The sequence below is a fragment of the Cynocephalus volans genome, chromosome 7, assembly GCF_027409185.1.
Source record: "Cynocephalus volans isolate mCynVol1 chromosome 7, mCynVol1.pri, whole genome shotgun sequence".
In the NCBI taxonomy this organism is placed as follows: domain Eukaryota; kingdom Metazoa; phylum Chordata; class Mammalia; order Dermoptera; family Cynocephalidae; genus Cynocephalus; species Cynocephalus volans.
The window spans coordinates 38,104,552-38,122,284 of record NC_084466.1 but is presented as its reverse complement, the minus strand read 5'-3'; the positions used below and the strand labels follow the sequence as shown (position 1 = coordinate 38,122,284).

The 17,733-nt window shown below is 35.8% G+C and overlaps 1 protein-coding gene across 6 annotated transcripts in view; it reads right to left on the bottom strand.

Moving 5' to 3' along the window:
• The window catches only part of KLF12 (KLF transcription factor 12), a 412,532-nt gene that overhangs the window by 126,850 nt on the left and 267,949 nt on the right, over positions 1-17,733 (bottom strand). For all 6 annotated transcript variants that reach the window (XM_063102267.1, XM_063102269.1, XM_063102271.1 and 3 more), the window contains one exon: positions 11,954-12,500. In XM_063102267.1, coding sequence (XP_062958337.1) covers positions 11,954-12,500 — 547 coding nt within the window. The remainder of the gene's footprint in view (positions 1-11,953; positions 12,501-17,733) is intronic.

Here is a 17,733-nt window from a genome sequence, read left to right as displayed (position 1 = left end):
TCCCTACAGATAAAGGGAATTTCCTAATTTTGGCAGGGGATTTGCACATGAGAATCTCTGGGAGTATCAAGTATCTGTAGGTTGGTAATGCAAAATCAGCAGATCCATTTTCTTTTAGTAAGAAAAACTACAGAAAGTGAAGTGCTACAAAATTTTTGTGGCTATTGTGAGTACAAAAGAATCTATTGAGAAAACATTTTATGGAACCTGACTTATTAAAAAAAAGATTTAGAAATATTCCTTTCACTTATTCTTCCTTCGCCATTTTTATTTACTATTTTCCATTTACGCAGACCTGGAAAACCATATTCACAAAAAATGTAAGAAATACATCTAAACTAAGAGTCAAAAGGCTCTAAAAAAGGGATGATCTCAGGTCCTTTCCTAAAGTATTGTACATATCATGCATGCAATGTATGTTTAATATCACATGCACTATGTGTGTGAGAGTACATCACAGCCTACACTTCAGCAAAACTACACCATTCTTCCTTCTTCATGTATTCTCCATCCTCTGCCCTCACTGTTTAATCTCTTCCTGGTCTGGACTACTCCCACCTAGTCTGACAAGAAGCCTTATGCTTCTTTAACTTTCACCTCAAAGGCCACCTACTCTACCTTCATGATGACATATGACTTCCTCCAGAGTCTAGTGCACATTCTTTGGGGATTTATAGCCCAGGTCTCTAGAAGGTTTCCTCTATTTAAAAGGTCTCTTGTGTTTATAGAGGACTGATTTAAGACATTCACTTCTGACAAAGGCCACACCAGAGATAATTAGGGAGTCCTTGGATTTAGCACAGAGACAAAAACACAATCAAGAAATTGACAGTTCCTTTTAAACACAGAAGGTCTGAAACAATTCAGACGAAGCTGTTTTAGACGTGTGCTTGGGTTTACTGAATACACCTTTAAGATTAGAGATCTGAGGAGAGAAACCAAATCTTTGTTTTATAGATGCAACAAAATAGGCCTGCCATGGTAAATACATCATTTATTTTTTCTCACAGAGAGATATTTAACTGCATAGTGCAAATAAAAGTCGCATTTTCCTTCTACTTAAGGTTTGCTAAATGAAATTTATGTTTTTAAAATGCACTGCAAACACCAAAAACTGATAGTATCATTATCAGCTTTTAAATCAAAGCAGCTTGCTATCTGGTAAAGACAGGAGAACCGGTCGATTTATTTCATAAAACTTTATGTACAAAGAGACAGTGTCTATGAACTTAATGGAGAGAAAATAGCGTCTGGAGGGGTAATTTTTATTACAATTTATAGTGGGATTATCCATACTCCACAGTTTTCAGATTTTATGGAACCATGATGCCAACACAGTGAGCTGCAGTGAGGGAGAAGGCATAATTTCTTCACCCTGACTGGGAAATGGAATTGGCATTACTGTTATGTAAGAAACCTAGCAGACTCTATTAATTGCCTGGGTCCAATCAAAACCATTATTTATCTTAGTTTCACATGTAAAATATTTTACCTGAGACTAAAAGAATAAATAAGAAACTAACTGTAATTTTCATATACAATACCTTTACATTAAGACTATTTGGAAGCCATAAGAATATTTCTTACCCGCAGGGGTTCAATTCCAGAAACTGTTAAAACCTAAATCATACCAAGCATCTATAATGTATCACTAAATGTTATTCTTCAATATTAAGTACTATGAAATAAACTCGGGAAACAGTAGAAACAATATACGCAAGAACACCAGGGAACTATAGATGGCCCCCTGACATAAAGGAGTAACAGCCTTGGGGACGGTATTCTCTGCAAACACTTATGAGTGTTTACTGTGTGCCAGACACTGGATAAGGCAGTAAAGCAATGAGATGAGAGGAGAAGTTGTGAGGGTGTGTGTGCATGTGTGTGTGTGTGAACTGCCTCACAATTTGGTATATATCTTTCTAGAAAAGAAGGCATTTGAACCAGTCTTTTGGCCGAGACAGAAAAGACCTCTCTTTTCTTTCTACACGGATAAAAGTAGAGTGTCACCATGAAAAGCCACAGAACATGGCTGGGACATGAGACATATTTAGTGGAATGACAACAGACTGGGGTGGAGGGGTAGCAGGGGCCAGTGTGTGAGGATTTTAGGAGTCTTGCTGGTTATCATTTTATGGTATGGTGTCTTCCACTTCACCATACAGGGAAAGATTTCTTTTATGATTAGGGTTTAGGACCAATACTGGCCACAGCATTCCTAAGCATCTCATACAAAACACTGTACTCGCAGCGGCTACATTCATTTATTCATTTGTTTTTCTGACTCTTCATTCAACAAGTATTTATTGAGCATTTGTGTCAAACACAATGTCGGGGAAATATTACCTAATAAGGCTTAGAAGATATTTTCATGGAACTTAAATTGTAGTAAGAAATTTGGGGAGACCAAGTCCTGCTAGGTCTTCCCTCCCCAGGAAACTGCGAAACCCATACACCATAGGATTATCTTTCTAATTCTACTCTTTCTAATGAACTCCTACACCCATAGCTAGTAAGAAGGAAGTTCGTCTGATCAATTCTCCAAGGGCTATTCCCAGTTCTCCCAGTTTTACTAAATTACCCTACATTCTGTCTTCCTGAATTCTCTCTGTCCCATCACCTAATTCTCCACTTTAATTTCATTTTCTCTTTGTGACATTTCAGGAAACTGGTTTCCTTGCTCAGTGGTTTCAGCTCTTAGCAAACTTGCTAATAGCACACAAGTTGGCATACATATGCTTCAATTTAGCCAACAAACATAATTCATAGTTTAAAAAAAACACAAAAAACTAAGTACAGATACACAGAAAGTAACGTGTTTTTTCTACTAAACAGAATCACATACAAATATACAGAATGGGAAGACGGATGAGGGGGTAGAAGTTTTCTTTCTGGCCCCAATTAGATATAGTCTTTAAAAACAAATTCACACAGTAGAACTCTAAAAACAAAGAAGATGTTAGGTTTCAAATTCAGGCTTGAGTTTTACTTAAAAGGGAAATATTCACTGCACTCCCTTCCAACCCTAAGCTAGCTGGGAAAATCCAGGGGCAAACCTAGAATAACTAGATAATAGAGTTTCTCTGAGTCTTTCAGTTCACGTTGTTCTAAAATTCTACCACTAGATGGCAGTACAAAGACTATGATTTTTAATATAACTTCTGGGAAAGGTGATTTGGTTAGATATGGAAGAGAAAGAAGCATCAAGATTCAGAAAAGGTAGAATGGTGAGGGGTGGAGGGAGAAGAGAAGAACTGAGAAAAAGAAGAAGACAGGAAAATGGAGAGAAAATGGGCAGTGAGAAGGCAGAGAAAAGAAGGTGGAGCCATGGAAGGTACTTTCAGAGGGAGGTGTAAGAGAAGGGAAAAGGGAAGGGGCTGACTTAAAGGTGGGAGAGCTCCAGCCGAGTCTCTTTCAAATTTTTTGGACAAAAGCCACAGTAAGAAATATATATTTCAGCATGATCCAGTACACACACATACAGAATAACACAGATTGGTTAATGAACAAGTTTCATGAAACAATGCTTATTTTGGTGATGCTCTCAGATATTTTATAATGTGCTTTTTATTTCATTTCTTTAAAACCACTGATTGTGAGCTACTAAATTGACTTCAAGACTCACCAACAGGAAATGACCCACAGTGTGAACAACATTGTTTTAGTGTATTATAAACTAGAGCTTGCTTTTAAGAAGAGTTCGTTTTAAATACTACCGTGGTTACGAGTGGGAGACATTCCTGGCCACATAAATGGTCCATAAAAGTTGTGCTGAATAGATGAACTAATTATTAGGAAAAAAAAAAAAAGATGATGAAGCTGCCTGGTCATGAAAAACACACATACAATTGGCCAGTGATCAAAGTAGCATTTTGCCCATATAAAGGTGGCTGGAGAAAGAACTGAGTGTGGGATTATTACTCTGTAAATTGTTAGCTCTTCTTTTATGTGTTAGATAGAAAGACAAATATCAATTAGTTTTTTTCGAAAGAATACAAAGCAGAATGAATGCCAGTTAATCAAATTCTCTATTAACAAGAGAAAACAGGCAGAGTGAAAGAGCGGAGTAAACAGTAATGTAGTTTGGAACAGAAAAAGAATTATTAAGGGAATAAGAAAAAAAAAAGGGAACAGAAACCACAGCCACAGAGGTCTGAATTATTAAAAAGCTAGTTTAAAACAGTGCTGGCAGTGATTATAAGCCTAAGTTTCCCTCTTGGATCTTACATTTTTTCTTCTCTTACTTGTTCCTACCAGGCCTTATGAGTCACTGGGTAAAGTGTTTATTTGCTAAATAACATATATATGCTTACAGTGAGTATAGATGCCCAAATATCATCAAAATACTTCTATAAATGTTTGCAATCTAATATATAAGAAAAGATTTCCTCTGTAACATAATAGGACCTGTACTATGTGAAATTAAAAGTATTATATATAAAAAAGTCATTATTCCAGGAGAGAAAAAATTTATTCTTAAAAAATAAAATTATTCACAAAGGAAATGGAAGACATTATACATCAAAATCCAATATGTAATGTTCAATGCATTAAATATTATCAGAGAAAACTTTCCAGGTGTGGTGAAAAATGAATATGGAGACCACATCAGAATACCGTATTAGTAAAACATAACATTTAAGCATAACTTTATTTAAACGTAAGTTAGGTTTTTTATTAAGTTAGGTTTTTTATTATAGGAGAAACTTGTCCTAACAAATAAAAATGTTGTGCTAGGCTATTTTATTCACTAGTTCTTAACATCACTTTATAACAGAATGAACCAAGTCCATTTTGTTAACATCTTGCTTTAGCTACTTTACCTAACAAATGGATCTGTCTCTGTTTTCACTTCCTTAAGTAACACCTACCTCTGAATGAAGCAATATCTACCTCTTAAAGTAGACCACCCCGGGTATCCATACTTTCTCCTTTCTCTCTTTTCCCCCCTGGTACTTTTATTTACTATTTAACTGGAGGATGTGGGGAGAGCCAATCAAACTCATCTCTTGGTGTTTTATGGTCTATAAGGAGCTTACCTAGAATTTTCTCTTTTCTGTTAATTTTCTTAGAACAATGCAGACAGCTTTTGTCTCTTCCCTGAGCCAGTTATTATCATGGAATCTTAGACTAACCCAGTTTATGCCAGATGAAGCAGTGAAATCAACAGATTGTAGGTAAATAAGAGCATAAGAAGCCAATTTTTTGGTGGAATCCGTTCAACCTCTTCTGCATGCCCAGAAGTGAAAAACTACAGATTAAGTTTCTACTCCACGTTGAAAATCAGGTAAAAACAAACAACAAATCACCAATATATCTGTATAAAATAAAGCATTCTGAACTCCAAGTTAAAATTCAATTTTTCAGAAATATGGGCTGCCTGCTTTTCTCTCACTATAACAAGTTCCTGCGTTTGTTTTAATGATAATGGTGAAACACTCACATCCTTTCAAAGTGAATATTTAAGAAGAATAACCAAAACCAGAAATATTTCAGTCCCATTTCCCAATGAGCAACATTAAAATAATAAATTAAAGAACATAAGTAACTAGAAGGTTTGTTGATAAAAATCAAATTCAGAATTTAAGGATTAATCTATTTAGTGGTCACCATACTTAAGAGTAAGTAGAAGAATAAATTTACCAAAGGAAGATATGGTAGTAGTTTAATCACTCAAGAAGCAAAAACAACTGTGCACATAAGCAAGGGTCAGCTGCCCAGGACTATTCCGGTCATATGGACTGATGACACCAGGATTCCACTCAATGGTGAACTAAAAGAGGGCAGCCATGTGTAAGGTAGACAAAAGAAGCAAGTCTATGACAAGACGACCTGAAACAAGACCTGAACATCTACAAGTGAGAAAGCTGACAGCAGAAGAAAATTAGCGAAACAAAGAGACCAGAAATGGGGAGTTGCACGGGGGCAGAACTCCAGCTGCACTCAATGGGAGAGGAACTCGGGTCATAACTTCCAACAAGCTTCGCAGCAATCACTGTGATGACCGTATTTCCGTTCACAAATATAAATGGCATAAGACTAAAAATACACTTGTGGCTTCTTCCTGAAGGCTGCTGAGAAAAGCAACAGCCTGTAGGAAGAAAATGGGGTGTGAGTATTTGAGATTTGCCCATGGCCACATCCCTTTGAAACTGATGAATGAGTGCTATGAAAATATGGTATATTTTTGGAGCTTTCTTCACTGTGTCTATGTCTAAATATAATAAGAAAGCAATACTCTTTTAAAAGGAGGAGACCAAAGAAATCACATACCCAAATCATGGTTTCTTAACAGCTCTGGTATCAACACGCTCTATTCAGGTATTTTTGGGAACAAGTACTTTATAGTCAAGGATCTAATCACACAATTGTTTTTAATCAGAAATAAGGCACTTATGACTTATTATAAGTTATTTTCCAATTATGACACTATTCCAATAAAAAGTCCTAATGCAATAAATATGTTTAGTACAATTCTGGTAGACTTGGCTGCTGGAATTACATTTGCACACAAACGAAGTGTGGCTAGGTAGGAAACTGGGGGTAGGCTCTTTCCCTCTAGGCAATCTATTTTATTACTGTCATGTGGACATTTGCTTGCTTTTGAATGGCTAAGGAGAAGGCAATAATGGGGAGAAGGATAGGAGGAAATAAAGTATTTGCAGGCTGATAAAGAAGAAAGGAAAGTGGTCAGGGAAGAAATTTGGGCTATAGGGAAATACCCGCCTGGTTACAACAGGCTTTTTTCATGCCTGGCTGTTCCAAAGTCACTGACCAATCACACCCTGGCTTGAGTTCCATTCCTGAATACTGAGGTTACCTGTTCCTCCAGCTACATGGAAAAAGGACCAGCTCAGGTATGGGAGGGAGGAGATAAGTCAACTTTTTTTTTTTTTTTTTTAGCTCTTTAACTGGATTTTCAGACTGGTTATGGTATTGTCCTTTAAGTATCTTGAACTTCTAAAATGTAATACCTATTAATATTTAAATGTAAAAAAATGCCTTTAATAGACAAATACAAATTATTTTGGGTTCATGCTTTGTTTTCAGTTACTCTCTACAATCCACTTGACAATGAATGAAAAACATTTTATTTTATATTTATATTATTTCTGGTATTGTTTTTATAATTATTATCGGGACCCAAATTATACTTAACTTTCATTTTTATTTGCTTTTCATCATTAATCCTAGGTCATTATCTTCTGTTTTTGCATTTCCTTTCATTTTTCCATTAGGCATCTTTTTCCTAACCATTTTGTCAACATAATAAACTGACTTTAGAATTCAAATTAATTACAGCAAGATGCCGGTTACTTCCACAACATAATATAAGCAATAAGATGCAGTTAAAGATTTTGCTTCTACAATTTTTCCTTCTCTAGCATTATCCATTTTAACCTCTCTACTGGATTATTCTAGACAGCATACATATGTGCTACACTGTCTCCCTCTTTTTAAATGCCTCTCTTGAGCCGGCCTTTCCCTAGTTCCTCCTCACCCAGGCCATGCTTGCTCGTGCCTCAGTGCCTTGGAACCTGCAGTTCTCTCTGGAAAGGTCTTCTCAAGTATAGAATCCTAGACACACGTACTCTTCCATCAAGGCAATAATGAACTAAGAACAACTCTGCTACTAAATATCTGTAAAAACTAATGACAATTCCCTGACTAATCTACCAAAAATCTCCCCAGGCTCAACTGAAATTCCTTTATGAGGTCGAATGATCACTTTAGGGATTATTCTCTTACTTCTCAGAGAGGCCTTCCTTGAGTGTAGTAAAATTCCACCCTCTCCTGTTATCTTTCCACCCCCTATCATGCCTTACTTTTCTTCATAGCATTTACACCATCTGACATATTGTCTCTCCACCAGAATGTGAGGTCCACGATGGTAGGAACCTCACCTCATATTGGTTCCTTATCTTGAAACCCTACTTTGTAGAACTGTGCTTGGCAGGTAGTAAATGCACATGACATACTGGAGGGAAAGAGAATCCTAAACATGCCTACTCTTGCATCAAGATGAACCAAGAACAACTCTGCTTGTGATTTGTTATGACTCTCTATGCTATTCTCCTAAATCTCTGTAAAACTAATGCAAATCTTCTGGAAAATCTACCAAAAACTTCCGCAGGCTGGACTAAAATACCTCTATAAAGTTGAATAATCTCTTTGGGGTCTTGTTTATAAGTATCATGTCTCAGGATATGTGGTAGCAAAAATCTGCTCTTCGTGGAGTGCTCTGCACCTCTCAATACCACCATTTTGGGGGGTTAAATACTACTTGTCCTTTTGGGATCAAGTGGGAAAATGTCCTCTTCAGGAGACCTTCTGTGACATCCTCTCTCTTGTAGCTCTTTTCTAAATTATATTTGTTTACTGCACCTTCTAGAACAGCATTCCATCTTTCTTCATATCATATATTACATTCAAGGCCTAACTGAGATATCTGGGTGCTCTGGGCTAGCTAACAAGGTGCCATTCCTTTAGACCCATATTCTTTTCATACTTGGATAGGGTGAGGATCTTGCCTCATTAGAAAACATCTTCATATCCTTCTATTGTTAGTCAACAATCCCTTGTGGAAGTTTCACCCACCACTTACCCAAACCCTCACCATCCCCTTCTAAGCATTATAGTAAAAACATTTCTTCCAACCATACCACCCTGTGTGAAATTACTTTTGTCAAGTACAACTTCCTCTATTTACGATTATAATTAAATCCACTCCACTGGGCAAATCCCTGGCTAGTCTATGTTTTAGTCCAAACTCTGTCCACAATTAATCACTTATTTCATTGTTTCCACAAATTTTTTGTTTAATGTCGATATCTCCCATTAGACTGTAAGCACTGTGAGATAGAAACGGTATCTGTTTTGTTCCACACTGTAGCTCTAGTGTCAATAAAATGCCTGATAATAACAGACGCTCAATAAACACCTGATTGGACAAAGACTCAATTCACATGTTAAGATAACTTAGACATGGATGTGTACATTCACACTCCTGTGTGTAATGTTGACATATAGGGTAATCTATTTCTCTCTCAAAAATCAGACATGTTATACCAACTTTAAAAGTAATTAGTCTACAATCATCTACATTTATGAGTTACATTTTGTATTTTTAATACTAGCATTTTTGAAGTCCAACTTCCCTGTCGTATTTTCTTTTGCTCATCCATACCAGATATGTAAGTCCTAAGAGGGAAGGGAAATAACCATTTCATTGCTGGCCTACTGCCCAGCTGCCTATGTGCAAAATAAAGACTTGCAGAATTATTGAAATACCGTCTCTTTTATTCATTCTATGAGGTGGGCAGGCGTCCTCCACTAGACCCTTTACCATTAATTAATTAAACAATAAAAAACTTATAAAATGCTATAGCAATATTTGTAGAATATGGTGATTATAAAAACTTAATATAAGCTAATAAAATTAGAAAATATGGGATGTTTCCAGAAAATTTCTCATACTAAACTTTCATCCCTTATCATTTGTTGTAATAGCAACTTTGAGAAGCATTTCCATACCAACTTCTTGGGGCAGTTTTTCTCCTTAAAATTCAACAAGTTTTTTTTTCTTTTTAGCTCCAACATTCTATTTTTACAAGAAAGAGAAGAAAATTTTGAACATTGTTGCTTCTGGTACTTTTGGGGGAGACATAATAGTAATAAAAAATTGTAAACATTCATTGATACTTGACCAGCGCTAGATATTTACACATTATGTTCTTAATCTTCCAAATAATCTTCTAGGATAGATCATGTTATCAGTACCTTTTTATCACTAATGAAAATGAGGATTAGTGAGGTTAAATAATCTTCCCATATCCACAGCTACAAGTGAGAGAAGTAGGATTCTAACTTACACATCTTTGATCCCAAATTTCATGTTCTTAACAACCACAGCAGCACAGTTCAGCAGGCTGATGATTTAATAAATTTTTATTCTTGATATGAGAAAACTACTGAATAAAAAATACTGAATGAAGCTAACAAATATACTCATGTAGAGAACAAATTACATGAGCATGAGTTTTAAAGTTCTTTTGCAATGACACATTTTCCAGAAAATTAAATTTTGGCAATATACTTTGTACTTTCTAAATAAAAATAAGCTCTCTTATAAAATGATAACGCCAAATAAAAGATATCTCTTGTTTCCTTCATTAGTGAATCAAAATTATATAAAAGGTCATGAACAACATTAAAATCTATATTAATCAACTTCATCATGAAAGCAATATTTCTCTTAAGTGGTACGACACGAAGATTGGATTCTGATGTGTACACATATACACATATATAAAATAATGTAATATGCAAGGTTGTCTGTTTCACTACTTGTTAATTCCTAATTCTTACAAACTTGTAATCACATCTCTACATTATAAAAGGAAATAAATACCTGATCTGGCCTTCAGTTATGTTATTATTAATATTCAAATAGCTTTGTTCATTTTGATCGGAAGTATTAGCAATATCAAATAGGGTTCGACTCAAGTAAATCCAAGAAAATGCTCTCTAATCTTCTCTTTGTCCTCTTCCTTTTCACTAGTGGGTGGTGGGACCTATAAGCTCCTGGCCCATAAATAGCACAGAAAGAGAGGGAGGCTGTCAGGTGAGCAACAAGTGTCTGCATCTCCAGTTTGCAGTTTAAAATCCCTATACGCCGTGAATCATGAAATTTTAACCTGATTAAAATGGGAAGGTGAATTTTACTTTACGTGCTATGAAGAAATTCACTGCAGATAAAACGATAACTTGCCAATGGTGAATGCACAATATTGTACTATATGTTGGCCAAAATTTCTCAAAGTTCATAATGAAATGTTATTTCTAGGTATTGAACCTTAACTTATACAAGAGCCAAAACAGAGTTATAAAGCCCTTATAAGTTATAAGGCAGTGTTTGATGTATTCATCATATTTTAATTATGGGTCTCAGTAGTAATACAGTGTGTCAAAGCAAAAAGTAATACAACGTAAGTCTTGATCCATCACCATTTCTAGGTTCTGAAGACAAAATGCATACACGTGTATTCAGTTTAAAAGGGAATGAATAGATAGATGATTATAGGCATTTTACATTTCTAGATAGGTGTAGCTTATTTTTTAGATACATTGGTAGGGAAAAAAGAATAGATGGCATGATACTATTACAATTCCTTCTAATAAAATTTTTAAAAATAACTTAGAAGTACAAAATCACATCAGAAGTAGAAAATAACCACATAACTATCAAATTTAATTAAATAACTAGGTATTATTACACACGGTCATGTGGCAAAGTTTCTTACTGCCTTCTAAACCCTAGAAGAAAATATTAATACTGCATTTTGAAATATTTCCATTACAATGAGTCATCCTGTTATTTAAAATAATAACTTAAGACTTATAAGAAGATAAGAACTCAGGCGACATGATACTTTTACAGCCAAATACTTAACTCCAGAATTATTTTAATGGCAACTTAATTTACAAGTTACTCAAAAGTCAATAATCAGATTCCAGGCATTGCAACGTCATGACATTTTACATTAATGCCTTCCAAATAAATTCCAGTTGAACAACTAAAAGAAGAAACATCCTGATTTCCTTTAAAAAAATAATTTAACACTCATAATTTACCCTTCATTAGCAATTACACTAACCATAGACTACCCTTCCATCTGAGCATTTCAAGGTAAGCACTATTTTGCAAATTTAGATACCTGAATTCTAACATTAAATGACTTGATAAATAAAAGGACTGAGGAAAACTGAAGCATATACCTACAGAAATATGGGGTTGGTTCCTACTAAACTGTGCTCTACTCAATGGCTGATCAGCTGGTGTGTCTGGGATGTTCTGCACAGAGGTCTCTGGATGTACTGTATGCATATGATTTAGGTTCTGTTCACTGAAAAATGAATAGTAATAAATCAAGGCTTTTCCTGTGTCTCTTACCTTTGCCATGGCTTCTCCCATCCTCCAAAAGCGGCACGACAATAGTGTTGTTCACATTTCCAGGTGACCGTACAGCTGTGTAGACAACAGGCACCGACTGGACCACCACAGGGATGCGGTGAACGTGACTCAGTTTGTTAGACTGTAAATTCATGGGACTTGAGGGCGGTACAGGATGGATAATGTGCAAAAACTGCTGGCCTCCCACACCAGAGGCAGAGGCAACAAGGGGCCCTGGAGTTAATACTGTTGACGAAGATGATGCTGAAGATACTGATGTTATAACAGTTGGGGATGAGGCTGGACGACTAGAAGATGATGAAGAGGTTGAAGTTGAAGACGGTGAAGAGGCGGACGCTGTCATGGAAACGGGGGAGGATGAAACGGCAGTAGGGGATGTCCTGGCTTTGTTTATAGACAAGTCCACTGGCTCAGTTTGTGTTTGGAAGTGATCTACAGATAACGAGTCCTCTGCGGGCTCCCCTTTCACGTTATTTAGCAACAGGGGAACAGCTTCCATATCGGGGTAGTTGTGGACGTTTGGAGACTGTGGGGAGAAAAATGGAACACATATTTATCTTTGTTAATCACACATTTAATAGATGCAAAATTTATCACTTGAATGCTTATTAATGTTTTCCTTATTGCTACGAGATATGAATTCATTTTCCAAATATTTGAAGAATTGTTCTATGCCAGTCACCATGATTAAAACGAAGGGTACAAAAGTACAAAACAGAGTAAGACAAAGCCTCTACCCTAAAAATATTTTCATTCTATTGGGAGAGATGGACCAATTGTTAAAATACAGCACAGTACTGCTCTATGGAAGAGATAGAGGCTGTTGGAATCTAAAAATGAACAGCAATTTTACATCAAATCTTCTACAAGTCCAGAATACAAAACATTATCTACTTAAAACTGTATAAATACAACCCATTTAATTAAAAACATTCATTTTGTTTGTTTGGTCCATCACTACACTAATCTCAGACTCCTCTGTTATAAACAAATGGGAATTCTGCCTGATTAGATAATCTGAAATATCCTTTCAAGCTCTAAAATTTTACAATTCATGATTCTAACACTTACTCAACACTACCATAATCTGTAGATGCTACATTACCTGGCAATGATACTGGGAAAATTCACTATGACATTTCTACTTTCGTACTGGCTGCAAGAGCTACTGTACCACACTCATTCTGAACATGAAAAAAGGATACAAAGTTCCAACCTCCCATGCCTGATCACTAAATTCCTAAATAGAAGTCATTCTAAATAACTGGATTATAACTTAACTCTTAGTGTTTGACAAAACTTTTCTCAAAATAATGTACACAACTATAACAGTTTAGAAAATAATAATACTCTTAGGAAAAACTTATCTTGAAATTATAATCTGTCAATGATGTTTTGTTTAATATCATATAATGACAATAGTTTGCCCAAGTTTATTTGCATTCTTTCAAATTTTAGTGAGCAAAATTTAATAATATTAATAATAAAAATAATTACAAGATTTTATGCAGACTAATATTCTAAGCAGGAATATAAACCTATTCATATTCCTATTTATTCATAAACTCAACAGATATTTATTGAATATCTGTTTCCAAGGCCCAAAATGGCCCAAGAGCCCACTGGTATGTGTCCATCTAGCCTTAACAGAGAGAATTAGCCTATCACAGATTACTTTGGTTACATCTAATTTGACTAGACTAACATAGACATCATTCTTCTATTATATGAAGATCAAAAACTTTTTTTCACCTTTATTATGGCATCACAATAACATTGCCTAAAATTTTATTAAATTCATTTATTTCATTCTTTGCTTAATAAAAGATTATGGTTTGATATTCCCCCTAAAACTTGAGCATGCATTTAAAGGGACAAAACATGTTTCTTAAAGCCTTTCTTTACAGAATATAAACTGCAGCTCCATTCAAAACATACAAATAATAGTATTTATTCAGCAACAATGAGAAAAGAAAGAAAATAAGTCAACAATGGAACCAGATCAACTAAGAAGGGACATGGGTTGATGTTTTAGTGTTTCTTTCTTCTTAGCTAACGTGGTTACTTACCTATAAAAATATATGAATTAGAAAAAAATTAAAATGAATCATCCAAAATATCTACTATATAAAATACTAAATGATCAGATTTTTATTTTATATGCTGAAATTGAGAAATAAGTTAAAGTCTTCTCAAAGATGTTAAGTAACAAAAGAATAAAACACCATAAATTGAACTACTTCTATAAAAAGCTATTAGCATTATCTACTCTTCTAACTAGAACAGTATTTCAATTTATTCTCAGCATTATCATTTAATTTCTTTGTAGATCAATATAAGATGTTTCTTATGAGAATGTTATACCCATATAGAAATTTTTTGTTGAGGCTGCTTTCATAAAAGATACCAACTGGTTTGTCATTAAAAATAGCAAATACATGAGTAAGTGCATATTGAACACCACTGTTTTGTTAGACTTTAGATATACTCTTGATTACTTTTCCTCTTTTTACTGTACTATAATATCCAAAATCCTTATTTTGGAAAAAGTGATTACAGTTGTCCCTCAGTATCCATGAGGAATTGGTTCCACGACCTCCCAGGACCAAAATTCAAGGATGCTCAAGTCCCATATCCAGCCCTGTGGAATCTGTGGAGATGGATATGAAAAGCCGGCCCTCCTTATCCATGGGTTCCACATCCCATAAATCCTGAATTTTCTACCTGCAGTTGCTGGAACCCGTGAATGCAGAACCCACAGATGTGGAGGGCCAACTGTATTTCCACCACAGAACTTTTCTCTTTCTACTACTTTGATACAAGGTCCCTACATACATTTATAAACCAAGGAGTGTAGACTACTTCTTCATTGTAGAAATATTTCATAATGTAAACAAAAGACTTATTTGGCAAATTCTGACAATATGGTAACTGGAAAATATTGGGCTTCTTTGCAAAGAGCTTGCTTCTGAGGCACGAAGCTTCACTGAGCTTTGCAAACCACTTAGACTTCTCTATATTATGAACAGGAGCCCATCTTTTATAGGTATCTGTTTAATCCCTCACTGAGAAAAATTCCTACTCCTTAAGCTGTTTTATGACAACAGAAGAGTGTTCCTCTTACAATTCTGCTGTATATATTAGAAGGCTGTGAAGACTGAATATTAAGAGCCGCTATGCACTTTAAGACACTTGAAAATTACATAGATTTTGAATGAACGCAAGCCAAAACATAGAAAATGCTCACAAAAACAAGAAAGGATAAAGCAAACCTTTGGACCAAAGACATTTTATTTGGAACCTTGCAAAAATTATGCATGAATTTATAACTCCAAAAATCACAGAAATACAGGCTGGTTTCTTTTTTATCTGTGGCAGTTGAAACGTAGACGGCATATTCAAAAACAATGTCTCATCAGTATAAAGAGGACACATTCATCTGTTTACAGTGTTGACACAGCATCATATCCTGATGGCCCAGACTAATCTCTCATACTATGATAATGTGGCAGGTAAAGCCATCCATAACTCCAGTTCAGGCTGCACATACATATTTTTAAAACCAGCAATACTGTAAAGCTATGGTTTCAAACTGGCTGTGGCACACTTTTGTTCCTCCTTGCAGGGAAGAGAAATGACCTGAAAGGCTCCATCCTGAAATCATCATTAGGAATTCACTTCTTTACTTTTAGGAAGAGGAAAATCAAAATGCATTGGTTCTGAGATTTAATTCATAAATGTGTAGCTGTAGTGAGGAGATGGGAGCACAGCAGGCAGCCAAGAGGGGAAAAAAAAGTGGAGGGGAAATGATGGAGCTTGGATGTGTTGTCCCCCCAAAACTCATGTGGAAATCTGAGACCCAACGTGGCAGTGCTGGGAGCTGTTTGAGTCGTGGGGGTGGATCCCTCATGAATGGTGGGGGAGTAATGAGTCCTTGCTCTATTAGTTCCCACGAGATCCGGTTGTTTAAAAGACCCTGGCAACTCCCTCCTCCTCTCTCTTGCTTCCTCTTGCCATGTGATCTGCTTGTACCTACTGGTTGCTTCCACTTTCTGCCATGAGTAGAAGTAAACTGAGGTCTATGCCAGATGCAGCTGAAATAAACCCCTGTTCTTTATAATTACCCAGTCTCAGGTATTCTGTTATAGCAACACAAAAACGGACTAATACAGAAAACAAAGAGAAAGCGCCAAAGAAGTACTTGCGACAGCTATAAAGAAAATAAAAGGACCACACGTACTATGGAAAGTGAGAGGAGATATGGGTATTTTACCCAGGGAACAGCCTCGAAGAAGCAGAACACTGAAAAGACCAGAAATAACAAAAGAGGTTGTGAAGTTTTAAACACGAAGAGGAAAATAAACTTCTGTAAAAAGAACATAGAAAGAAAAGCATACTAAAATTTTACCCTTGGTTACTAACTCCTCAATTCTTGATACAACATGACGGAGTCAACTAAATGGTTTTGTTTTTAAATAAAAGCCCATCAAGATTTTTGCCTGGGAGTGGTTACTTTAGCTGAATTTTTGTTGTTACTGTCCGTGGTATGGAAAGATCAAACATTTAGTATGTTCATGTTATGAAACAAAAAACAGTGTTCCTTCTAAAGACATGGTTGTATGGGAACACTGAATTTTTGTCAAAGAGGAAAATAATTTCATTTTCCAAAAAGATTATATAAAAGCTGTTGAAAGAGTCCACAGTAAAGCTTATATTTTTTAATAACATATATGCTTTGGGTTAAATGTATCTCCCAAAATTTCTTGTATTGGAAACGTGACCCCCCTCTGTAAGAGTGTTAAGAGGGTGGGAAATCCAATGATGGTATTTGAAAGTTGAGGCCTTTAAGAGCTGTTAGATTGTGAGGACTGTGTCACAGTGAATGGATTGATCCATTCTTGAAATAATGGGTGTGACTTTGGTGGCTTTTTAAGGAAAGCTAATGAGGTTAACTCGCTCTTGCTCAGTCCATTCTCACCATGTGACACGCTGCATTGCTGTGGAGAGTTCACCACCAAAAAGAAGGCTCTTACCAGATGTGTTTCCAGGACCTTAGACTTCCCAGCCTCCCAAACTGTAATAAATAAATTTCATTTCTTCATAAGTTACCCAGTTTCAGGTATTCTGTTATAAGCAACAGAAAAAGACTAATAGTCTTTTTGTACCAAGAAATGGGGTGTTGCTTATAACAAACACCTGAAAATGTGGAAGTGGCTTTGGAACTGAGTAACGGGCAGAGACTGGAAGAATTTAGAAGAGCAGGTTAGAAAAAGTCTAGATTGTACTGAGGGACTCGAAGACAAGAAAACCAGGCAAAGTTTGTAAGGTCTTAGAGATTGGTTAAGTTGCGGTGACCAGAATGCTGATAGAAAAATGGAAAGTAATGGCCATTCTAAGGAGGTCTCAGATGCAAACAAGGAAGAGCTTACTGGAAACTGGAGAAAAGTCACCCATGCTATAGAGTTGCAAAGAACTTGGCTGCATTCTATTCATGCCCAAGAGCTTTATGGAAAGTGGGACTTAAAACTTATGAACCAGGGTATTTGGTGGAAGAAATTTCTAAGTAACAAAGCATTCAGGCAGCTATGTGGCTACCTGTAACCACTTAACAGTGAGTTACAACAGAAAAGGATGATATAAAGTCGAAATTTATAATTAAAAGGGAGGCAGAGTGTAAAAAATTAGAAGACTCTCAGCCTGTCCTCATAAAAAGTAAAAAAAATATGTTCAGTAGAGAAAACCAAGGGTATAGCCAGCAA